We start from the raw sequence: 26,610 nt of genomic DNA, 5'->3' as shown, positions 1-26,610 counted from the left end.
GAAAATATCGATCCTGCAGTATATTGCGATATTTCATTTCGCAATACTGTATCGATATCAAGGAGTACTGTATCGATATTTTTAGGTATTTATTCAGATGCAGATTTTGTGGAGGTTATTTTATGTTTTTCTTTTTTGTTTACATTTTATAATTTAACACTCTTTTATTAAATAATGTTTGTTCTTTAGTTGGGATTGTACAAAAATAATGTTCTGATATTAGTTCTGAACTAATAGAATATGAACATTTGAACAGGATCTTAAACTGTAATGTCTGTGAAACATAATTTCAGTTTGAACACAGGAACATTTTGTGATACAGCATTAGATCCTGTTTTGATCAAATAAAAATTTGTTTAGTATTTGTGCATATCTCTGGTGTAATTCAATTATTCAAGGAAATAATCACAAAAACCCAAACAAACAAGCGAAAAAAATTGCATTTTTAACAGTATTGTGATATATCGTATCGTGATCCTTGTATTGTGATTTGTATCGTATCACCAGATTCTTGCCAATACACAGCCCTACTTGGGGGATTAATAAAGTAGTCTGAATTTGAATCTGAATCTGATAATTCGTGATTTGAACTCAGATCTATATTTCTAATTTTCTAAACACACTCTAGAGTACACCAAGACAAGAAACAGCACATGGATTTTGTTTTTTTCTGGGTTTAAAGAAGTACTATTTACACTACACAACATTATTTTAATGAACACCTTGTTTTATTGGATAATCAACTTAAAGTGTGTTTCATTATTTACAATGTAGTCACCTACCCTCATCTAATCCCACATTCCCATAAATAATGCAGATATATTTATACGATTATTATATTTTTATACTTATATTTTTATATTTACATCTCTGCTTTATATAGTGTTGTAGCAGCAACCAGCAGTTGAACATGATCTTAGCTTATTTTTGTTGTGTTTTTACAAGCTACACTCATTTGTCACTGTGACTTTATACTTTATGTTCTCAGTAGAAAAAAGCATGTTACACCAACTCAAATTTCTGCAGTTTAAAACTAAATACACTCACAAGCCTAACACTGCTGACATTGAACATAGTATTTGTTCAGGCAGGCCACAAAGTCAAGCATCGCCAACGTATCTGTACTTAAATGACAGCAACGGCGGATCCGCTAATTCTCCTCTGCATACCCTACTGGTTAATCTCATTGAGGAACCGTTGAGAACCCTTGCTGCTTCAGCCTACTGCCATCGCTGCTCTTCTTCACAACCCACCTACACTCTAGCTCCAGCTTTTCATTCTGTATCTGACTTAATCCCAGTCATTTTGTCGATATTGATGCCTGCTCTGTTCTGTTCCCAATGGGTTTTGATGCTGCTCTTTATACCTAGTCTTCCATGTATGGAATATGAGGACGGTGTGCACTTTCTGCTCAGGATTTCCAAGGACAGGGGGCTCCCAGAGCAGAACCATAGCGCCAAATATAACTTCCAGATGAAATACTTAACTTTTGATGAAATCTTGTGATCATAGATTGGAGAGCTCTGTTGTTTATTTAATCATGACACTAGTATCGTTCTTCAGAAAAACATTTAAGATTAAAAGACAGCAAATGCTTGGATGGAAATATTGATCGGGTTGGTCTCTATAGCTCAGTAACTAGTTCCAAAAATGTATTTCTTCTGAATAAATTAATAGTTATGTTGCAGATACTAAAATCTGTGCAGACAATAATGATTCCTAGAGGGTTTTTTTATTATTACTTTTGAAACCCCACCATGTAGATGATATTTGTGGTTTTGAGTGATATGACAACAACTGGTGAACACAATAAAAAAAAAATCTGTCCCTTTGTAATAGAAAAAGTTATTTAAAAAACCAGGGCTGAACATTTTGCCATTATTTTGAATAGTACGAGTCACAATTTGGTGCAGCTAGTAATTCTCTCCTTGCATTTTCGCTGAACAAAATATAAAAAATGATTGTTGCTGGGAGCTGTTGTGAACAGCATGTTCCCTGAGTAAATAAATGATTTGTAGATGATTTGACTGATATGATCTTTGTAGCAGCACAAAGATTCATTTATATTGGCATGTTGTGACATATTTTACTTTTATCAAAAATGGCATCTTTAGTGATTTGGATATTGCACATATTGTAATTTTGATACTATTTTATTCAACTGTGCTTTTTCATTTCTAGGAAAAGCTTAGCGTAGTTTATCTTTTTTTTTTTTTTTTTTTACTGAATAGCCTATTTTGAAACTAGGCTACTAGTAAGAAGTTTTTTCTATTCTGGTTTCTAAATTCCATATTGGCATTGGATTATGTACCAGTTTAATATGATAGTCAGTCCTTCAAAAGTCTTTCCTGTGTCCTTCATTTGGCTCATGCTGTATCAAGCTGATCCACCATCCCAATAACATGTTAATGACTGGAAGCTGCGTCCGACTTCGACATCAGTAGTAAAACAGAGAATTATGAATCCTCACCACAGTGAAAACGGCTGCATTTTTGTCTGCAGTCTGTCACACTGAAGCCGTTTGTTTAATGGCAGATTAGAGAAAAGAATGAATGGTAATAAAGCTGTAGACCACTGGGGTCACCTTCAGGACCTGCTCGTGGTTATTCCTGTCATTAGCATGTCGCCTTTCATGCTGCCCTGCTCCAATTACTGACACAGGCTCTGGTCTTATGACTGGGATGCTCAAACTGCCCACTGTTAGACTGTAATTCTCACACCGATGGACTAATGTGAAATATGGCAACAGATGCAGAGAGCAACGACTGAAGCATATTATTCAGGACCCAAGGGCCATTAAAGCCATCACTATTAAATATAATTTGAAAAAATTAGCTTTTTGGCGCATGGAATAGCAGGTTGTGAGGTATTATGATAATCACTACATTCCCCAGGGTGCTCGCTTTTCCGAAATGTTATTGCTATTTGTATATGCCTTTGTGAAAGGGCTTTGGGATACGTAGTCTTGTTTGTGTATGTTTTATGGGAAGGGTAATTCTCTTCGGACTCATGGACAATTACGGCTTTTGTGAAGGTCTGAAGAAATTATAGGTTATTTTCTGATTTGTTGTTGGTTTGAGACAATTGGTCTATGTGTGAAAACATTTAATTAACTTCCATTTGTAAAGGGCATTCAGCCTGAGTTGGACAATTTATCAAACGAATTTTAAGGCTACGACATTTAGTCTGAATTCATATCAAAGCTTCTGTCTGATTGCAGCCACAAGAATATTTGATCGAGACAAGTACAAGGCTGTGCAGGCTTTTATATCGAAGCATTAGCTCTGTGAAAACCTGTGGTTGGGAGCATCAATTCAAAGCCTGGTTGCCTTGGTTTTGTTGACATGTTCACTTGGATCGCAAACACAGGTCACTGCTTTGGTCGGCGAGGGCAGAGAGGTGGTCAGTGTGGCTGCTGTGCACATTTCATTGTGGCTGGCTGCAAAGATCTCAAGTGTACTTTAAGGCAACGGTCATATTTGTCTGGCATGTCTCATATTTTCCAGGATGAATAGAAGGTTATGGGATTTAAACTCTATAGACTACAGAACATAACTGTCAGCCGCTAATAAAGAATTATTAATTGCAATCATTCTCTTCCTCCCTTAATGTGACTCAGTCATCTGTGAGATTAATCAGCCCTCTTATGAAGCAATAAATGTTTTGTCCATTAACCTGAATTATTTTCATTTTTACTATTCTTCCAGCGGCGGGTTGTACGTTTGAAGAGGACTCAGACCCCAATCTGTGTGACTTCACCCAGGGGGAGGAGGACGACTTTGACTGGCTGCTGTTTCGGACGTACAGTTCACCTTATGCCAGCTCTGACCTCCTGCGGGGTGAGTGCTCTTTGTTCTCTCCTACAGTTTTGTAGCTTGTACTTGACTTTCATTCTGCAGCTATTTGGTGTCGTTTGTCTCTTTCATCCCACAGAACTGACCAGGAGTCAGTCTGCTTAATCGTACACTCAGTATAGAGCCAGAGTTCGTAGAGAACAAGACCAGAGGCTGCTTTTTTGCTATGTATCAGCGGTTAGTCTATGTCATTTGGTTTCTCTTTAAAATGTCAGAATGTCTACAAAAAAAAAATTGTTTGCATCAGTGTTGCATACCCGTAAGAGGAGAACGTTTGTGTGCAAATCAGCCTTCAGAGATGTCCGGCGTCCATTATGCATCAGCTTAATGAAGCACTCACCCCAGTTTTGCTGCTTCCCACTAACCCCAAGGATAATTTTATGTTAACCAGCCTCACAGGACTAATGGAAACCAGCATTTTCCTGCCATCATCCTCTCTACTGGTGGTTGCCAGAGGGAGATGGCATGCATAGTTTATAAGGTGCTCCTCCATCTCTGCATTAACAAATACCTACAGGGAACTGACAAAAAGAAGAGTGCTGTTTCAGCTTCTCAGCAGAAATATCAGTAGCGGCGGCGCAGTGGGCCCTCTGCTGAGGTACTTCAACTGTGGAAATGTGCAATATGATTAGGATGCAGATGCTGCTGTGGCATAACTGATCAATCAATCTGTGGTGATGGGGATTTAATCACTTTATGACAAAAACATGAATCTAATTGGGTATTGCAGAGATATTGCAAAAAGACGTTGTTGTATTTTAAAGATTCAGTGTTTAAGACTTGGCAGGATAGAAGCAGAAACAGATAAGTAAAGCAAATAAGAATCACAGTTTTCATTAGTTCAGAATGAGCCTTTATTTATCTAAAGATGGGGTGTTTGCTCTCCGAGGAGTCTGCTCTGTTTCTAGAGTTTCTCAGAACAGATTCCCTCTACCACTTCTTTTTCTTCTTCTTTCTGTTTTATAGCAAGAGACATTTGTTGTTAAGGTCCATTAACATCACGTACTATGTTGGAGTTTGGACTAACTAAAAAGCCAAGAACAGTCAATAAGAATGAAGAAGATAAAAGGCTAAAAAAACTTGTCTCTTGCATTTTTATATTTGTAGAAGTCACTTGAGACTAGGCTAGGGGTAGTCAGTGGGGTGAACCTTTAAACCCCACCGCAGACATCCATGTAATACTTGTCTAACAGTTGTCACGTAGCTTTCAAAAATAACACTGTTTATCTCTTCAGGAAGTACCGGATGATTATTAAATGCTAACCGAGGTGGTATTTTCTGTAAAGATATAGTATCAGAGGGATTTATAATTATTTCTATTTCACAGATCTCTATGATAATCTTTATCCTCTTGATAATACAATCTTTACATCTGTTCCTCTTGACCTGTCTGTCTTTAAACGGGTTACATTAGCCGTGTTCAGTTTCCAAATGATGTATTCATCCTTTTTTCCAAGCCTGTAAATTTCCACTTCAGTTCAACTACCTTTACGTGTCCTCAATGAAACCATATCCATTTGCAGACACAAAATACTGCTGTCAAATAATGCAGAAAATGGATGTTACATTTAGGTTTTGACAATGTAATGTTAACGTTTAATATAGGTTTAGCTACAAAAACAACTTGTGTATGGTTAGAAAAAAGGTTGGGGAAGAAGATTACGTGGAAAAAAGGATGAATACATCATTTGGAAACTGAACACGGCTAATGTAACCCGTTTAAAGACAGACAGGTCAAGAGGAACAGATGTAAAGATTGTATTATCAAGAGGATAAAGATTATCATAGAGATCTGTGAAATAGAAATAATTATAAATCCCTCTGATACTATATCTTTACAGAAAATACCAGCTCGGTTAGCATTTAATAATCATCCGGTACTTCCTGAAGAGATAAACGGTGTTGTTTTTGAAAGCTCTGTACTTGTGATTTTGATATATTGAACTAAGATTGCCTCGTGTCCTCAGGCATCTATCCAAATAGAATCCTGAACTTAATAAATCCTGAATTTAATCCTCAACTCTTAAACTGCACCTCATTCACCTCCACATCATCAGCATTCAAGCGAGAATCCGCCTGCAGCCACTAGCCAATTCACAGCAGGCAATGGGATAATTAATACTTTTCCCTTTGGGTTTAATTAAAACCTACTGCCATGGCATTTACAGCAATCTGGGGCCTTCAGTGGAACCAACGAGCACAGGTGGAACGAAGCAGGTACTGTAATCTACACGGGACAGGATCAGTTCTCTATCGATCAGTTCCTAGAGCCAGGAGACAAATCCAGTTTAATTTGTTATCTGCTTCAGCTCCACATGAGGAAATAGTGTTATTCATGGTATTTATCTGACTGGTGTCATTGCACAGTGACCTCAGTGTCCCTTTATTAGGCGCACCTTGACATTTTCACTACTGTTAAAGGTGGATAACCTTACTGCACAGATACTGTAGGGAATCTTTTTCTCCTCCAACTTAATTCCCCTACGTTGACTTCTGCTCGTGTATCACACCGGGCAGACACGGTGAGGGGATAACTAGAGTTTATGTGATAAGGCTATTTACATTGGACCAGTATTAACTTTGTGGGGCTGAGAAATTGGTGTCGAGGGAAGATTAGTAAACACAGCTGAGATAGCAGCAGCTTGTGGCTCCCAGGAGAAATTACAAACTACTGTTCCCATGAAAGAGGAAATAGTCTTATAAAAAATGAAGAAGATAAAATGTGGTAAGATCTTAATAAGAATGGCTCTTTTTTCTTATCACATTCTCCTTTATTTTGAATTGGATCTGACGTGGCATTGCTATCCATAATTTCAGCTCTTTTCGTGTTTTAATGAACACGGCAGACTTGCAGGATGATGACCTTGTAAAGAAGAATGTGTCTGCATGTCAAGTGTACCTTTTTTTTTTTTTTTTTCAGAAAGGCAGATTCATTAGTCTGAGAAGTTGTGGGTCTGAAGCAATATCCATTACAGAGTATCAGGGGTTGCCTTAAGGGAAAATATCCATCCAACACTTCAACATGGTTAAAAAACAGCTCACAGTCATGTGTGTTCTGGGCTGTGCTCACCTTGTTATGTGTGGATGTCATTTTCTTTGTCAGATATGGTTGGTATGTGCAGATTTTATCACAAAAAGTACATGGTCTGAGTTTGATAGCTGGACTTTTTCAGGCATCATTGTAAACATCAGCTTTCCCGGTCACAAGAGAATAGTTGAGTTTAACCTTCAGCAAACTCAAGGCCACAGCATGCATGTACCCGCGTCTGTTACCGACAGCTTAGATACAAAATGCCTAACAGTAAATCGCAGCACATGCCGCAGTAACATTTGTTTTGACTGGTAAATATGGATTATGATGCTAACACTGTTTACCAACATGCAAATACACAGCATTTTTTGGCCGTCACTGGGCTACAATTCCATAATAACCAAATGAGACTGGACCTCTACACCGCCTCTTGGCTCGGTTTGTGAAATCTTGCCCATGGTGGGAGACCTTGGGCCAATTAGAGGTCTTTTCTGAGATGAGGGAGATAAATCACTGATTAATAGCTCAGTAATAACTAATCCCTCATGACTCTTTCAGATGCATCTCTGCTGTGCAGCCTGCATGGCTCATCAAAAAACAATACATATGCATTTTCTTGTATATATTTAAGGGATTTTAAGCCTTTACTGGTGAGATAATAGTGATACAGGATAGTACCCACTGCCTTGAGGTCTCAGCATGTGTGGTACATGCTCTACTAGTCGAGCCATCAGGGGTTTTTTCAGATTTTGCCTTTTTTCCCCCTGTCATTTCTGTTCTCTGAAGGTTTAATTGTCAAAAGTAGGCGAATTCACCTCTTTCCATGTCAAAATACCCGGTGGTTTCTCTTTTAAGTTCAGAGCCTCACGTAAAAGACTGAAAAGTTAGCGGTTTGACAGCTCTTTTAAGCGAGCGCTGTTGTAGTCTGTAGAGCCACACGGAACCTGCTCACTTGTCCACCTCAGCAGTCGTACACACTGTAACTATTAGATGTGCAGAGACTCAGGCTTTATTTTTCAGCTGAATCATTCACAGATTCTCTGACAGTTAGTGCCGAAATTTGAGCACTACTCCTCTTTTGTTTTCTTAACAGGTGTTGCAAGCTAATCTGGCAAATCCCCTTCTCCTTGTATCTTTATTTTGTAAATGTCTCCAGTGTCGTCCATTGGCACATTAAAAAGAACTTTTAAAAACAGATTCTGCAGCAGTGTTAAATCTAGATGTATTTTTACAAGGTGACATTTTTTTTTAATGAGCTGCTAACGCAATAGACGCTTCCATAAACACCTGCAGACTTCCTGAATGGACTGAATCTGACCCCAGGTCTAGAAAAGGTTAAGACTTACACGAGGCGCGGCTTTGAACATCGTTGTGGGGTCAGAGTCTGGTCAATCTGCACATAATGTAGCAGCCGGTTCAATGTAATGACCTTAACAAGGCTAATTCATTCAGTAAAACACACCGACTGTCCTCCATCTGTATCTCCGGCATCCTCTACTTTTCGCCAGTGGAGGACAATGTCACATATCCCTGCCGCTACTATCTGTCACCTCTCGCCCCTACCTGGCCTCGGCTGAACACCGCTGACCAGCTGCACGTTAGCGCATGTGTGTCATTGACAGTGACCTGAGATTCATCTGCGTCTGTGAAAGGATGAGGCAGAGCGAGAAGGCCGATACATCTGCTGTAGGAGAGGTGTTATCAGAGCTGACCAGCCATCCTCGCCGGTTTAATACTCTATTACATCGCCCTCTTCGCCTTTCCTTTCTGGCTGTCTGCCTCCGCATGCAGTAAATATCATTACATTATGAAAGCGTCCAGTTATTGTCGATTTTGAAGATTGAAAATTCAGTTATCTTTACTTTTCTACAACTTAGAACTGTACTTTATAACCCATAATTATGCTGCTTGACCTGCAAAGAAAAATGGTTGCTGCACATCTGGCGCACACATTATTTCTTCCATTAGAAAACATAAATATCTCAGACGGCATCAGCTGAATGTGTTGTTATGCTGTAGATGTCGTAAATGTCAGCTTTTCTGCATACAAAATGGGAGTGGGAACCTCTTCATAAGGTTTGTTTCTGTCATTCAGCCACAAGTGATGGACTTGTTTTTCAGAGCTTTCATCACCTCGCTGTCTTTGTGAAGTAATGAAGAATTTTTTTCAGTTGTTTTTGTTTTGGGAATAAATGAGACTCAAACAGGAGAGAAGATTTATGGAGTTTTAAGTCACATCTTTTAAAACACTAGAAAATAAATGAATACAGTAAATTAATAAAAATAGAAAAATGCAATAAAGTGGTGTGTTATTTATTCTCAGATGCGATTTTTTTTTCTATATTACATCCTGAGGCGTGTTCTTCTGAAGATGTTCAGGATGTTTATCTGCTGAGGCTTTGGTTTCAGAGGACAGTTGTTTCCTTGATGTGAGTCTGGTCACATGCTGTTGAAGCGTCTCTGTCTTTTCAATCCAAAAGAGCGTAAAAGCTGTTTTCACTAATTAACACACCTTGAGTTGCAGTGAGAGGAACTAATTAGTGAAATGGGCAGATGTAGCGTTTGGTTGAAATGAAAGCCTACAGAGACCGACTCAGGACTGGACGACACTGACACACAGGGATAATTGCTTGGGACTCATTACATTGAGGTAAAGAGGATCATATTTATTGATCACCAGTGTATTACATTTCAGGCTCTTTTAATGCATCTCTGAAATGCCTGTCATTATTGCAGCTACAAATGACTGTGATTAGCGATTAAGTGTCTTTCTATATTAATTTCAGGCACTTCTTATGATATAAGTTTCATCATAGTTTAATAGTCAAGATACATTTCAGGATCCAGCATGAAATTAATTATTTTTTGCATTTTAGACTTTGTATCCAACAATTATGAGCCCATATGGAGTGATGCTGATCAGAATGTGACGGGTTGGATAATAGAAGCTAAGCAGCTTGAGATAGACCATCAGTGGCACTAATTCTAATGTTAATGTTCAGGTGTTAAAGCATAAGAAGATGATTTTATTACAAGTCAGTTAAAGGAGTGATATTTTGCTTCTTTAAATGGAATTGTGTTTTTTAAAACATTTACATACATACTACATAAACTGTAAATGCTATGCTTTGGTCTGAATTCTACATTAATTCGACTCCACAGGTCCATCTTCAACCCTATTTCTGAGTAATGACACGAGAAAGGTTGTTTTGAGCGCTGGCCCTTTAAATGCACTTGAGCCCCTTCACGCCCCACCCCCTACAGGTTGTTGACCTTCAACCAACAACTGAACATTTTAGGTAATTGGCTCAAAAGTTTGGACATATTTTCAGTATGGACTACAACCGCTGCTGCTGACAAACAATTATGTCGTACTCGGACAAATGTTCGTCAGAAGACTTGACCTTATATGTGCAAATGTCAAGATGTAACTAGTTAGAGACGTAACAAATTAAGCAGGAATTAAATCTGATGGTAGAAATTCACTTGATTTTTGCCAAAATGAATATAAAGATAGCTTTGCAGCACCTGGAGGGTTCAAATTCAAACTTTTTGAACTATTAGGGTCCAAATACACAAATAAATGTACCAAAGACTAATAAAAGTTGGTTTAGCAAATTATGATCCCTTTAAATTATCAAATAAGGAAAGTGATATGAAATAGGGATTAAATATGGCAGGCAAGTAGAAATGATGCACAATTATCAAATAAAAATACTGACCTTGATGGTTTTATACTTTTATGAATAGAATCATCATCATTATAATTTGGCTGCTTTATATTTATTTTTTCCACTTCTGTTTGGTTTTCTTTGTTTCTTTATTTTTGTTGACCTGATGAAAAAATTACATTTCCACCTTGGGATCAGAAAAGTTAATCTGTTTCTTTATGTTTAACAAGATTCTCCCAAGAACAATTTAAATCTCAAAAGTGGAAACAAATTTCTACAAAGTAATGCCAAATAATAGCTAATAATGCAAAATATAATGTAAAACAAGTGATGCCAGGCATAACAAGCCCTGCCCCTTGCACATATTTTGCCCATTATAAGCAAAGGGGAAGATTTTAAGAATTCATAAAACAATTGAACTTTGACCTACTTTTCCCAAAATGTAATGAGATCCATTCTGGGTCACTGGCAATCTATAAACTCTATTTGGTATGAATTCAACCAATAGTTTTGCCGCTAGAGTGTTAAGAAATGAACAAAGAAACAAACAAACCAAATCAAAAATAATACCCCTTGCCTCCCCTTTCTGGGGTGGGGTAATAGTGAATGTATGGATATTCACCCCTTGAAAGTGACTGAAGAAACCAGCAATTTGGGGCTCGTATTCTCACATTTCATCAAATAGAAATCACCGAAGTGCAGTCACGGTGTCTCAAGTGATCGTAGAATAAACATGCCTGTTTTCTGGGAGGTCCAGTCATTTGTTAATGAGTATTCTTAGTTACAGTTACACCATGAATACAAGAAAACTCCATGCAGCACCAAGATAAGGTCATTGGGAAGTATAAGTCAGGGGATGGATGCAAAAATAAAATCCATGTCAGTGAACATCATGGAGTTCAGTTAAGTCCATCATGAATAAATGTAAGGAATATGACATGTATGTAAATCTGCCTATAGAGCAGGACATCCTCCCAAACTGAGGGACTCTGCAAGAAGGTGACATAAAGGAGGCTACCAAGACACCTATCATCACACTGAAGGAGTTAAAAGTTTCAGCAGCTAAGGCAGGAGAGTCATTATTTACCAGTCAGTGTTTAATGGGAGAGCTGGGGAAGAGGAAGACAAAATCTGAAGAAAGAAATCTCCACTTGAATTCACCCAACGAGTCCAAGGTCAACTGCAACAATTTTACAGCAGAACAATGGCCCAAAGTGTACACCGAAATGGTATAAAGACAACAAAGTCAGTGTTCTGGAGCGACTCAGTCAAAGCCCAGACCTCAATCCAGTAGAGAGTTTGTGCCTGGACTTGAAAAAGGCTGTTCACTCCTGATCCCTGTTCAACCCAACTGAGCATGAGCAGTTTTGCACAGAGGAATTTGAGTAAAATAGCAACGTCCAGATGTGCAAGCCTGACTGAGACCTATCCACAAAAACTCAGTGCTGTGATTGCAGCAGCAAATACCGATTGAAAAGGGTGAATATATATGCAATTGCCTATTCTACAATAGTCAGATTGGTGCCAGTTCTCCCCAACATGAAATATGAGCAAAGTAATACTACCCACTAATACCATAACCCCTGTGGTACATCTTTTATATTTATTATATTTATCAAATAACATTACCTAGTAAAAAATAGGTTTTCAGTCTAACATAATTTTTTTTTGTAAAATCTTGTCAAAAAAGCAGATTTATTTTGACCATGATTCCATTTTTGAAAGAAATAAAAGTGCAAACCATGCAAAGTGGTGCACACCTTTTATAGGTACTGTAATCACAATCAAAAAATTGGTCTAAAGTAATTTCCACTTGGTTTAAGCTTTTAGAACCTAAGTGAATTGAATTGCTATTCAGGGAAGCAGCTCTGTGCTCGCTTTATGCCATCTCAGACACAGTTAAGGAGGAATCCTTAATGTGAATGATAGAGACACATTTGGGAAGGGCTTTCAGAGCAGCAGAAGTTGTGCTTCTGTAGTCACTAAAGCCAAAGGGAATACGCTACCACTGGTTCTTTTGTTTCCCTTGTTAAGCTCACACACACACAGGTGATAAGTATGTATGGAAATGCAGCCCTTTCTGACTAGTCTCTGTCTAATTAGTGTCTCTTTAGAGGGACAGCCACAGGGCTTTCATGTGTAAGGTTACTGGTTTGAAAACATAATTGAAGCTCAGGTACTGTCATCCAGGTCAATCGGCTTAACTCAGGTGAGCTGCTGTGGTCGGCCACATAATGGTTCACCTCATCAAAAGGGGATATAGGTGACAGCTGCAGTGAAGCTGGAGGATCTTTGCAGCATATTTTAGGAATTTGCATAATTGGCTCTTTTTGACTGACTCAAATAGGAACATATTTACTGGAGCTGCTTTATTGTTTATGTTGCTCTTTAAACACCTTCAGCACAGTTAGAAGTGGAATAAATAGCAAAGATGAACCACAGGGGTTATGGTATTAGAATGTGGGTAGCATCGCTTTCCTCATATTTCATTATGGGGGTGGGGGGGTAAACTTTGTAGCTGAGGTTGCACCAATGTGAGTTTTTTCGCCTCATGTACCTCATCTCGGAGTATCTGCTGGTATGATTACCAACCCATACCAAAAAATCCACAGCCATTGGTTTAATTTAAATGTAAAACGAATCCAGTGTCCATAAAGTATGAACTGTACCAACAGCAGAGATATGAAAATATGAGACTTTAATCTTTTAAATGGTGTGCTCCAATACTGCATTCAGGTGGCTGTGTTTGGATGAATAAATGCATAAACTATTGAATATAGTGTTTGTGTTAAGCATATTAGAAATTCTATGCATATTTGTTCAGTTGTGACACCTGTCGCAGTGTTGCTGTGTGTAAGCTGCAATCTCATGTATTGTTTATGATAAATATTCCTAATGGCTTTATAGACTGATGATGTGCTTTGGTCCCAACAGTAAGGTGGAAATGTCATTTTCTTTTCAAATAATTGTGGAAATTTTCTTGCGAAAATGCTTTTTTTAAAGTTTGATAGAAGGTTTTCATTGTAAACATCAGTTTTACTCGATCCAATTTAGGATGTTTCATACTTCGATTGGAGCTGTTGTTCCGGAACAAGTCTTTGGCTCGGTTCGATTGGGCATATGTGAAAGCAGTAATCGTGCTCTGTTCCAGAACAAAACAACCGAGCTGAGGCCGCTGAGAAGAGGTGGTGTCAGCTCTTCTCAGACTTAAACTTTAACAGCCACATTAAATCAATTACATCATCTGCCTTTCACCATCTCAAAAACATTGCCAGAATCAAAGGTTTACCGTCTAAACCAGACTTAGACTTATCTATGCATTTATCTTTAGCAGGTTAGACTACTGTAACGGCCTTCTCACCGGACTCTCTAAACGAGCTGGAAGACAACTGCAGTACATCCAGAACGCTGCTGCTCAAGTCCTGACTAGAACCAGGAAGTACGACCAGATTAGTCCTGTGCTCAGATCTGTGCACTGTCTTCCTGTCGCTCAGAGAATAGACTTTAAAACAGCTCTGCTCGTTTATAAGTCTCTCCATGGTCTAGCACCAAAGTACATCTGAGACATGTTGGTCCCATATGAACCATCTCGGACCCTGAGAACCTCAGGGACTGGTCTTTTGCTGGTGCCCAGAGTCAGGACAAAACACACTGAAGCTGTGTTTCAGTTCTATGCAGCTAAACTCTGGAACAGTCTTCCTGATGATGTGGACAGACCTCTACTGTGACAATGTTTAAGTCCAGGCTGAAAACAGCTCTGTTCAACTGTGCATAGAACAACTGAAAGGGTTCTATCTGCACTCTTCTCTTTTACTTTGTTTTAATTGATTATTATTTATGTTTTATTGATTATGTTTTAATTGTAATTGTGTGTTTTTAACCTGTCTCTTTTCCATTATTGTAAAGCACTGTGAATTGCCCTGTGTATGAATTGTGCTGTACAAATAAATCTGCCTTTCCTTGCCTCGGTTGCAATCACTCCACAGAGCAGTTCATTTACAGTGTGAACATGACCACAGTGATAGAAATAGACATCTACACTTTTCTTTACCACTCGCAAACATTACCATAAAGCAGAGCAGCTCTGTCAAAGAAGTGCGGCTGCCAGACATAAACAGACAACAGGCTAATGAGCTTAATGAGCTTCATACCTTTTGTTAGCTGCTGAAATAAGCAAGTGGAGAAAATGAGTCGAGGAGCAATTTGGACAGAAGAAGAAATAGAATGTCTCATTGACATTTGGGAAGACGAGCATAAATTGGAAATGCTCGTAAACATGCACAAAAACTCTGAAGTATTCAAGATTTTCAGTGAGTGCATGAAGGAACTTCCGTCCACTTGTTTCCATGGATGTGGTGTCGGGGGCATAGAGCACTGTGAACATGAACCGAAACAAGGTGATGCACAACACACTGGAACACATTGCAATATATTACTCCCTGAATGGGAACGAAATTCAGGTATGAAAACACCCTCAAACTTTCTCTTTCATTCTTGCCCAGCAAAAGATTAACAATCCAATGTGAACACTTGATTTGACTTGCAAGACACATTTATTCGTACTTGCAGACTTTGAACATGTTCTTTAAATATTTGACATTATCTTTTTTTTTTCTTCTCTCGATATGCTTCTCTTTTCTCCTAATCATACATTCCCTTTTGGTGATGCAGAGATGGGAGTGAGTCTTATGTGTGTGTGTGGATAGTTTCAGTCTGTGAATTTGGATATTCCCTAACCCATCCCCTCTCCCCTACTGTGCCTACATTTTGCACCACAGCTCTTTCTGAATGTTCACAGATCACAGGCATGAAGGCATTGGCAAGTTGTTTAAAACCAGAACAGATAGGTTCCAAGTCTTTCTTAAAATTCTGTTTGTATAGGCCCGCATTTAGTTTTCTCAATAAGATACACATTAATTAGAAATGGTGGAGAAAATGTGCTGAAAAGAACAAGTTTTGCACTCGTATCCACTGCGACTTATTTATGAACCATTTTGAGTTACTGCAGTTTAGAAGCAAAGCCTCTCTGATCTGTTGTTAAGACTTGAACACAGACTCACGCCATGTCAGAAAAAAGATACATGCAGATTTCTCACTTTGATGATGTTTCATTAATTTAAAACATGTTCATATTTTTTGACAGCCCTCATGGCAGTTCTTTGCTCAAAGCAAATTGGTTAAGAATCGCAGCCCCAAGTCTTTACTTATTCTTAACAACCATTTTTCTTGCAAATAGATCACGGAAGAAGCAGCAGCACAAAGTTTCACTGACTGCCTTGCTTTTTGCTCCAAACATCACCTTTACGTCCTTGATACATTTATTGCCTATGAAAGCAACTGAATGCATGGTTTTTGTGAGAGCAACAAAACAAAAACCAGGTGATAGGGTTGCTCCATGAGGATCAATACCTCACTCAGCAGATTTAGCTTGAAGGTAATAGTTTGAACTACAGGGTTAAAGCAGTTTTTTTCAGTTTTTTGTTTTTTTTTAAATTTTATTTTCTACCCCTTCACTTTGTACCGCGCTGCATATATGGGATGTTGGTCTTCAAGTTCAAGTTAACCTAAAGTTGAACTCCCCCCTGTGACACACTAGAGCAGAATACAGAAACCTGTGGTACAGCCCTGTGTTAAAGTGTTGACACATATTTTTTAAATAATACGTGAAGCTGAATACACGGCAGAGCAGGCAGCTGTGAGGGTTTGAGTACTTTTTCACTTCGTATTACCTTAGACGATTTTATTTTAAATTTTTTTTATCTATTAGCCAGTTTACTTCATTGATTCAAAGTATGATTTATATGTTTTTACCGATGTAATTTATCAACCATTCGTTTATTCAGTGGAAGTGGTTCATGTCCAGATTCAACTGCACTTTTTGGAAACATATGATTAGTCAGTGTAGTTACAGGTTTCCACTCAAAATTGCCTGCATTTAGAGCAGTTCTAATATTAATATAACTTACAACAGCATCTCCTTACCCTCAAAGACCTAAACAGGCGCCAAAAGTATCTACTGATCTGAAATGTTCAATAACTTTTGCACCACTAATCATATTAGTGCATTGAAACAATTAGGGTAAAATGCAGTTTTTCATTTTTTCACTGGTCTCAGATATGACCAATTCCACCGTTCAGAGTCTCTGTAGTGAAACACAGTCAACTTCTGCATCACTGATCCACCAGTAACACCCTTGTAGTCTGACAAATGATATTAGTAGACGCTTATTTTTATGTGTCAGTCATTAGCCACTTTTACCCAAAGATCCTGGAAAAAAGGTGAGATGGTGATTCGATCTTTTTACCATCACTGCCAGATTTCCACAGCAAAGGAGTAACAGAGGTGAGACAGGCTGGACTTTTATACAGCGGACCTGTGTTCTAGAATCAAAGGAGCGGTGATGCAGCGCAGCGTATAGTGTGACGTTTAACTTGTGCATCAGAAATACCCCGAGCATAGCTTCTTTACTAACCTCTTAAAAGTCGGCCTGTCTTTTACTGTTCCACAAATGTTAGCATGGATACAGTCCTCCGCCCGAAGTGACAACAGGTTGCAGATCTCGGCATCTCCCTAGTTCGACATCTTTCTGGTGGTGTTGATATGTTTGTTTACTGCAACGTAATATGTCATCAAGCATACTAGAGATGTTCCTTTTACATAGGGTTTCAGAATCTTGATTCCACCTTTATCACCGCTCTGTTACTACCTCCAGAGGCGTTACAAAGCTGCGATAAAGCTGGGGCCAAATGATTCCACCATTTCATTTACACAGACGTCATTCCGAAATAAAGGTGAAATATTCCTGTAGAGAACTGCTGTGTAAAAGAGGCTAATGATATATTTTGCTGAAAAATGAACTTTTTCTCCAGTTTTTATTGAACAATGCAAAATGCTGAAGTTAGCATTATAATAAATCATGATAACTTCTTAGTAGAGAAAAATTATTTTGGAGGTAACCACAAAAAAGAAGACAAAAAAACAAGAAACACCTTTTTTAGAGTAATGGAGGGTGAGGTTCTTCAGATGATAGTCTGAAAGGCAAGTATATGTTATTTTTTTTTAAGATGAGAGGAAAAAAAATTACTCCTGCCAAATGCGTTTATTTTGACTGTGTATATTGTTTCACTGATAAGAGAAATAAAAACAGTGACGGCCTACCAAATGCATTTATCGCTATCATTTGCATAAGACAAAGCTGTGATTTATGACACATCTATTGTTTCAAAATGGTTTGCTCTCCTGTTCCAGATAATATTGTGAGGTGATGTAGCAGTAAAAATGGTCAAGGATGTTCATTTATGCACTAATTTGCTGTTGTCAGTCCAGATAAGACCTGCTGTGAATTAGTAAAGGATGGTGTGTCATTTTTAAAAACTGGGTCCTCAGGAAAAATGAAGAAAAAAAAAAAAGTTTGGCAAACACTGCCATATACACTAAATTCATTTTGCTACAGGATCAAAATGTGTCAAATGCACTTTCACACAAATTATTTCCAACTTGCTGACTTGCTATTTGAATGGCATTATTCTCCTGCACAAGCTTTATTTTCATTGTGAGGCTGACTGCCTTTTCAAGGGAAATAAAATGTAGTGCAGAGTGCTGCTGTGGGAGTGTGAAACCAACACCATCTGAATCCCACTGGGACCCGAGTTCATATTTTAGTGGTCCCACTGGGAAACTGGTTGCACCTTTAAGGATTCATCAAATGTCTTCAGCGCTTCAAAGCACTTATGCACCCTGACACTTTAAAATTCACAGCTGTAAAGCATCTCATAAACTCTGACAGACATATGAAAAAAAAAAAAAAAAATCATCAGCCAATGTTTAAAAATATAAAATGCGGCTGCAATCATCTCCATATGTCTAATAGCAGTCACTCTGGCTGAAAGGCTGAATAGGAGGCGTATATATTTTAAGTGGCCTCACTATTATCGGGGTGAATACCCGTAAATACCCTTGTAAATGGCATGAGCAGCATTTGTATGCATCCATTGATCCTCTACTGTGAGACTTAATGATTTCAGTGTATTTCTTCAGTCGACATAGTAGGTGGCAATCTGGTTGCCAGGAGGGGTTCTGAGTACATTATTTTGTCTCCATTTCTTAGAATAACATTGATTTGAGATGTAGGATCCTCTCGAGTCGGCATCTGCTTAGAGACCCATGAAATGCCGAGAGGGTCCTTCAGACAATAAAGGATTGGGGACAAAACATTTTATTCCTCTTCCTCGTGTTCTCTCTTAATCTCTCATCCTTTCCTGCCATTCACACACTTCCTCTCAGGTGCAATTTAATTCAGCAGTGTTACCATAATAACTCTTGTCGTGCACAACACCCTGTCAGTAATTGATATGTAGGCAGTGCTTCTGGGTGGAGCCATTTGCATTAAATCGTGTTAACTGATATGATAATGAATGTGAAAGGCCTGATGCAAGCAGAATGACTAACTGGAGATGGATGGCTATTTGAATTATACACAATAAGTAATATATTATATCAGGTCTCTGGGGTCCACAGCTCTCCATGCATTTGCTGCCTGTCGTTCACTTGGGTTGGCCCAGATATAAATACTGTGTATCACATCTGACATCTCTTTCTTTCTATTCTTAGCATCTAATGAGGAGAGAACTGGAAATTGGGTGTGTGTGAGGGGTGGGAAATAGGTTGTAAAAGCAAAACTAAATGTGTTAGAATATTATTTAAGCAGTGGTTTGAGTGACAGCAGATCTGTTCTTCCTTCATCCCTACTGTGCCCATCTGTTTAGTCGGCTGTCCATCTCTGTGCTTTTAACCAGAGTGGTGATAATTACTTTCTCAAGCTTCACCAAACTTTATTAGTCTCCATTATCACATATGAAAAGCTTATTGCCTCTTAAATGGATTATTACTGTATCAAGGGCTTGGATGAAGAAGATACACCACAGTACACTGAAAACAAAGCCAAATTAACCAAAGGGCATCACTGAGGAGTTTTCACATTTCTAAATAAAATAGTTTTTGTTCAAACTACACTTTTTTATCGAACGTCATCAACAGATTTCTTTTTTACTGCTTTTGCCATTTGCATATTTGTTGATTAAAGTGCTATTTTTGACCATTTGTTGTCCGTGTCTGCCCTTGTCATGAGATTGTTTGCAATTAAAGCATAGAAAAAAACAAATGAATTGATTCTGTCTGACGTATGTATTCATCAAAAATCTGAATAGCGACGTCAATGCTTTGCCTTTTTGTTGTACTGTAATTATCTTGTAGCTGCTCTCTTTGTTTCGCTCTGTTGTTTCAAGCGGTCACACAAAGGCACTGTTAGGACGAGCGTCAAAATCAAAAATATGTTTGTACAAATAGAGCAGTGGATATTTTAGAGAAGCGCATCGGTGAAATATTCAGATCATTCTATAGCAGGCAATTTCTCATCTTTTTTGAGAGAGCTTCATTCCCTAAAGGTCTGATCACTTACCTTAATGTCCACGACGGAAATTAGTTAACATGAGGCAATGGTGCAGATAATCGACCATTGACACTTGGGTGATTTTGGTGTCCAGTTTCATCACATACCTTAGATGATTCATAGTTAAATCTCCTAAATCCTCTGTGGTCTCCTGTAATTCATAGACTAGAAGCTTTTTTTTTTTTTTTAATCTGAACACCGTCTAGTTTGGTTAATTAAATAGAAAAGAAAATGTTCTTAGTTGTGATAATTCAACCTCTTCATGAGATATTTTGACTAGTCAGTCTTGAGATGTTAGACCATACTTTCCCCTTTGTCTTGTCTCCCAAACACAGAATTAGAAGAATTAGACTGGGGAGGCCTGGCTTACATGGGGATTCTTCACTGTCACTGGAGAGTGGAGGATGGTAATTTGTCTGAGAAGATTATATGCGTAAGAAACAAAGGAACCCCTCTAACACTGAATGTGGAACAGAGGATGTTTTTTTTTTCAGCCGTGACTGTAAATGTCAAGCTAGATGGAGAGTTTGGGAATAAAGAGGATAGAGGTTACAGCAAGCTCCACAATGAGAGATATTCTTTTCGAGTAGTACCTTGTGAGCTTTTATGGCATCTGTAGGATTACTATATTCGATTCCTCTTTCACAGTCCCAGTCATTACTGCTTTTACTGCCTCCATCAAATCTGTTCAGTACTTCCTACCTTCAGAAATATCGACTGCAATTATAGAGTGGGAATGGCGTAAAACAGCAAATGCCTTTTGTGATCATGATCAAAATGTGGCCGCAGATGCCGGAGCTAGCCTCAGCTTGAAGCCTCACAATTGCTCTGGAAAAACTCAGATTATTTGTAGCATAACAAAAACATCAGAGATGCCAGGGAGGTAGCTCAATCGTGGCATGATGATCCCTGCTTTCTCTGTGTTGTTTGTAATAGCAGTGAAGAGCGTGTCCCTCTGAGGAACACTCCCAGGTTGTTACAGCTAATGACTGCTGGGGGTTCTCCACAAGAAGCTGTCTGACAGCATTTACTCAGATATTAATATCAGATGATGGGAACAAGGTGAATGGCACGCATGAAAATTGTTAGCACACAATAGCGACACATGAATGAATAAAGTTGGAGTGTTGACTCAAATTAGACCTGTCACACTAATGACAAGTTTAGTGATTAATTATCACACAAATGATTGCGATTAATGATTAATTGTCTTTTTGTTCTTATTTTACGATATAAACCTAACAATAGCTTACTTATGCACATTATACCTAATGAAGAATTCGTGTATATAAAGAAAACTTATTTACATAGAGCAGATTTTACATAACTTTGCAATTAAATATAGAAATAAATGACAGATGACATGAGGAATCAAATAGAAGTTGAGAGCCCTAAGATGAGGGGGGGTTAGTTCAGATGACATCACTAAATAAGTGCCTGTCAAACTGTAAACAGTGAGAAATGATGTGGAAATTATTACATAAGGAGATTTATAAGGTGATTATGTAACAGTGAGAGGCTTAATATTAAATGCACGCATCATGCAAACATTGACTATATATGCTGATTTATGGCATTTACAGTAATTGAATTAAGGTTGCAAGCATAGAAACACACTCGTATAATAAGCTGTTTTTGCTTCATGTCAGATTTTGAGTGAGTTTTGAGGCAAAGCCATAAACTGAGATCTGGAAGCTCTGCATCAGTTTTATTTCGACAGTACAATTATAAAGCCCCAGCTCTCACTGCTCTGCTGGCTGCTTCCTTGTCACCTTGCTAAGGGCCATGTTCTCTAAAGGGAGCAATAGAAAAAGCCATAATCATAACTTGAGTAGAAACTCATATTCTTTTATGCGCTTTGCTTGTAATGTTTTTCATTGCAGAGAAAACAGGGAATTTTAAAGTCCAACTTGTGGGAAACATAACATTTCAAAGTCTATCTCATGAACATGATTCCTGTAGGGAGGCGAAACCGCTCTTCTCATCCTCTGATGTGTTCTCTTTGAGGTGGCAGGGACAGTCTGTGATACGCAGCTGGGTGCCCCGCGTGCGGCTGCAAAACGCCCACAAACAGCTGCGGGATTTGCACATCGCTTAACCTAATTTATTTGAGTCCTCTTTGGGAGCAGAGAAGTCGTCCCAGCCGAGGATCACATGCACCTATTTTTACTCACACATACTCGGTCTCACACACATTTTTATTTCGTCAGTCTCAGGCTGTGCTCAGGCTGCACATTCACACCTGTATCTCTGCTCTTCCACGGCTTATCTTGAACTCATTTGGTAACTCTCCCTTCTCTCTCTCTCTCTCTTTTTTTTTTTTTTTAATATTCTATCCTTCTGCTGAACTCTTTGAGTGTTATTTCATACCCAGCTGTAGCCTGATATTGAGAATGAGATGACATGGCAGTTGTGTTCCTGAGCTCTGGTTGGTGCATTACAAATGCCTACTCACAGAGATATGCTGCTACAGACTCCTAGTGCTAGACTAAGATCTCGGCTGCAATTCTCCAGTGAGGAAAGCTGTCTGTGGCAGGGCAGGAGCAGCCAAACACCAGCTACTGCTTTCCTAACCTGTGCTCATCGCTGTAGGCATATACGCCTCTGGGTGTGAGGGCGTCTTTTCCTACTCAAATGTCTTCTCCTATGTCAGTCTCAAGACACTCCAGCTACAACACACTTACAATGTGTATTGACATAGTTGAACTTGAAGTATTCTGCAGTGAAACAATTCTTCACTTTTTTTTTTTTTTTTGGCGAGTTCCTGTCTCCCCTCATAATCCATCTTCTCTTACCCTGAGCCGAGAAAACTTCTTGAAACAGCACCCACACTGCTGAACTTGCTGGGGAATACAGCTAACCAATTAGGGACTAATCTAATGATGCACAACAATTTCCGCAATGCACCGGCTTTTCTTTTTTAATTGAATTAGAAGAGGAGCTAAATAAAGCAGATATTCCACTTCAGATTGCTGGAAGCTTGATTACAGAAACCACAAACTGTTAAAAATTCCAGCAGTTGGGTCAGAGTGGTGCTATCTACCGCTGCGATTAGAGGAACAGATAACCAAGATTTATTTGCTAAACATCCCAACGATTAATTAGGAAGCAGGGCCAGACTAATCCTATTTCCACAGGTTTTAGTGGGTCGAACCTCCTTACGCTACCGAAAGGAGCAGAACACTTCAAAGACAAATAGGGAAGGGCTTAAATCAGATTCCCTTTTTAATCATGTGCATGGGTTTAGTGTCTGTTATTTGTGTTTTAGTTTATTCCTGTTTGTGTATATACATTACATGCACATACTGTACGTTCCAGTGTTCCACTATAAAAGGGTCATATTTTAAACCCACTTTTATTAGTCTTTGGTTCATTTATTTGTGTATTTGGACCCTAATAGTTCAAAATGTTTGAATTTGAACCCTCTAGGTGCTACGAAACTGTCTTTATATTCATTTTGGCAAAAATCAAGTGGATTTCTACAACCTGTTTTAATTCCTGCTTAATTTGTTATGTCTATAACTAGTTACGTCACTACATTTGCACATATAAGGTCAAGACTTCTGACGAACATTTCTCCGAATACGCCATAATTATTTTTCAGCAGCAGCGGTTGTAGTCCATACTGAAAATATGTCCAAACTTTGAGCCCATTACCTAAAATGTTCAGTTGTTAGTTTAACGGGACAGAGAAGCACAGCCAACAACGTGGAGGGGGTGGGGCGTGAAGTTGCTGATTTGCATTTAAAGGGCCAGCGCTCAAAATGACCTTTCTGGTGTCATTAGTCAGAAATAGGGTTGAAGATGGACCTGTGGAGTTGAATTAATGAAGAATTCATATCCGAGCATAGCATTTACAGTTTATGTAGACCACAGGGAAATGGTTTAAAATGCATAATTCCATTTAAAAAAGCAAAATATCACTCCTTTAATAATGTATGTACTGAATGCATGTGGAGTGCCACATTGACCACATGTGGTATTTACAATAGTGGGGTGAGCAGGGTTAGCGGCATCTGTAAATTCTGCCTCTTAAGCGTGAAGGTTCAGCACAGTCCCCAGTTCAAAGACCCGTCTCTAATGCTGCCAGCTTCAGGGTTTCTCTTTTTTTTCCCCTCCTCCCTCTGGCTGTTTGTGGCTTCAGTTCATGGAGACCTTGAGCCCTGAGAGGCAGGGCAGGTCGCAGCTCCACACAGAAATGTACAGTCGGCTCTCGCTGTTCCACACAGGCTTGCCATTTGGTCTCAGAAGACCTCCGGCTCTTTTAAACACAACGTGCACCAGCAAACAGATGGCTGAGAATCTTTGTTTTGCTTATCAGTAAGCCATCTACTCTGGGACTGGTGCTATTTTTTGATTACAAAGTCGACCAAAAGCCTTGTTGAATAAAGCTGAAGGATCATGGTTAGCAGAGTATGTGGAAACAGGAAATCTGTTCTTTGGACAGTGAAAGTTATACATGATCTTATGTCAAATCATTATATAATCAACTGTAAGGATGTGTTAGGAAATAGCTTCTTATACATGCAAATTGATATGTGAACATATGGCTCAATGGCCTAAAGAAACATAAATGCAGTCTTCACAATTCACAAAAATCAGTGAACAAATCATGGACATATGAGCTACATTTCTGCTTCAACCCGCTGCAAATAACCATTAAGATTTAAGAAAACTGCATGACAGATAAAGTAGACAGATTAGAGCTGCAGCATCCGTCACTGCTGCAATCAAAAACACATTAGAGTGATCCTACACAGTCATTCTCCTTCTCTCATCTCTGCTTAAACATATATCCAATTGGTTATCTTTGTACTTAGCTGACAAACGGGACTGAATTAATTATACATTGTCAATAAACAGTACAACACATATTTATACTTTACGTCCCACCCCCACATTTTTTGCTTGACAGTTTTTCTTTTATATGGCATTTGAGACATTATATAAGACTGGCTCCATTATTCAATATAAAACAATACTAATTACCTCCGCCAAGGAGGTTATGTTTTTGCCAGGGTTTGTTTGTTTGTCTGTTTGTTTGTTTGTTTGTTTGTTTGTTTGTTTGTTTTTGTTTGTTTGTCTGTCCGTTAGTGTGCAACATAACTCAAAAAGTTATGGACAGATTTGGATGAAATTTTCAGGGTTTGTTGGAAATGGGATAAGGAAGAAATGATTAAATTTTGGTGGTGATCGGGGGTGGGGGGGCCCATGGGGGGGGGCACTGATCGTTAGTGTGCAACATAACTCAAAAAGTTATGGACAGATTTGGATGAAATTTTCAGGGTTTGTTGGAAGTGGGATAAGGAAGAAATGATTAAATTTTGGTGGTGATCGGGGGTGGGGGGGCCCACGGGGGGGTGGGGGGGGGTGGGGGGGGCACTGATCAGCCTTGGCGGAGGTCTGCGCTCTCCAAGTGCTTCTAGTTTTAGTCCTGAAACTCTCCCAAAGGATGACTTAGAGAACCCAGCCAGTATATGAAACTATGAGTTAAGGCTGTGTAAAACTGACATATCTGATAGTGGTATTTTTATGTCCAGATAGTACATATTATGATGTAGTGCATTTTCTCTCAGTAAAGTAGTTGATATAAAATGAACAGATGAGGAGACATGCTCCTTTTTATATTTTGATATATAATTATATGTACAAAATCTGATATATTGTCGATAAATAAAATATACTTAAGCACATTCGAATATTTTGTCAGTTTATTTAAAAACCTTTATGGAAATTGTCAACAACAACATTTAACAAAATATGAAATGTTCATCTATAAAATATAAATTATGTTTTTTTTATTCTCTGTTGGTGAGAAAACTCTTCTATGGACAGTTATTGTGTTCCTTGTCACATTCACTCTCCTTCTGTGGTTGTTTTGTAGCCTTCATGCAGATTTCATGCCAGCATACCACTGTGCTTGTGTGGACGAATACAAAGCAGCATCCAAATGAAGAAAAATGTTCCTGTAAAGAGTGTGATTTGCAACAAACTGAAGTAAACAATAGAATAATTGGAAATGATAAACATACTGTATATCTGTGTATAGTACATTGTCATATTACACTGGTCTAATAGTCCCACAAGGCAGATGACTGGGGCCTGGGCACTTTCTTGTCAGGATCATTTGGAGATTTGGACTTGCACTTGCAATTTGGAGTCTCCAGGTGTAAAGAGGTCATAGTCTGTCAGTGCACATATGGTCAGCAAACAGAGGTTGAAACCCAGGTAGATATTTGCACCTGTTCCAAAGTGTGAAACTAAGGTCTTTGTGCCTTAAAAAAAAGTTATTTCTGAGCATGACATTTTGGCTACATAGACTTCACAGCCAGGCGGTGGATTCTTCAGTCTCTGTCCATCTGGCTCTATTGTTGATTGCAGACAGACTGGCTGATGAGCGTGGCCTGGATGTAGAAGCAGAAATAGGGCCCTGAGCTCGCAGGAGCTCCCTTAGGCTGGGGCTTGGCAGGGCTTTTCAGAGCTGCTCTCTTGCAAACCCGCTGAAAGTGAGCACAGCAGTCTCCACGGTTGCCTAATGGCCATACTGCTGCTCTTCAGTGTTTGGCAGTTGACAGTTTCTGATCCTTTTTAAGCAAGAGGTGCAG

General features: G+C 38.8%; 1 protein-coding gene across 4 annotated transcripts in view; it reads left to right on the top strand.

The window, feature by feature from the left end:
* The window catches only part of ptprub (protein tyrosine phosphatase receptor type Ub), a 222,130-nt gene that overhangs the window by 51,530 nt on the left and 143,990 nt on the right, over nucleotides 1-26,610 (top strand). For all 4 annotated transcript variants that reach the window (XM_030157990.1, XM_030157989.1, XM_030157988.1 and 1 more), the window contains exon 2: nucleotides 3,708-3,839. In XM_030157990.1, coding sequence (XP_030013850.1) covers nucleotides 3,708-3,839 — 132 coding nt within the window. The remainder of the gene's footprint in view (nucleotides 1-3,707; nucleotides 3,840-26,610) is intronic.

This window comes from Sphaeramia orbicularis, chromosome 16 (genome assembly GCF_902148855.1).
Source record: "Sphaeramia orbicularis chromosome 16, fSphaOr1.1, whole genome shotgun sequence".
Lineage (NCBI taxonomy): Eukaryota > Metazoa > Chordata > Actinopteri > Kurtiformes > Apogonidae > Sphaeramia > Sphaeramia orbicularis.
This window is presented reverse-complemented; position numbering and strand designations above follow the sequence as displayed.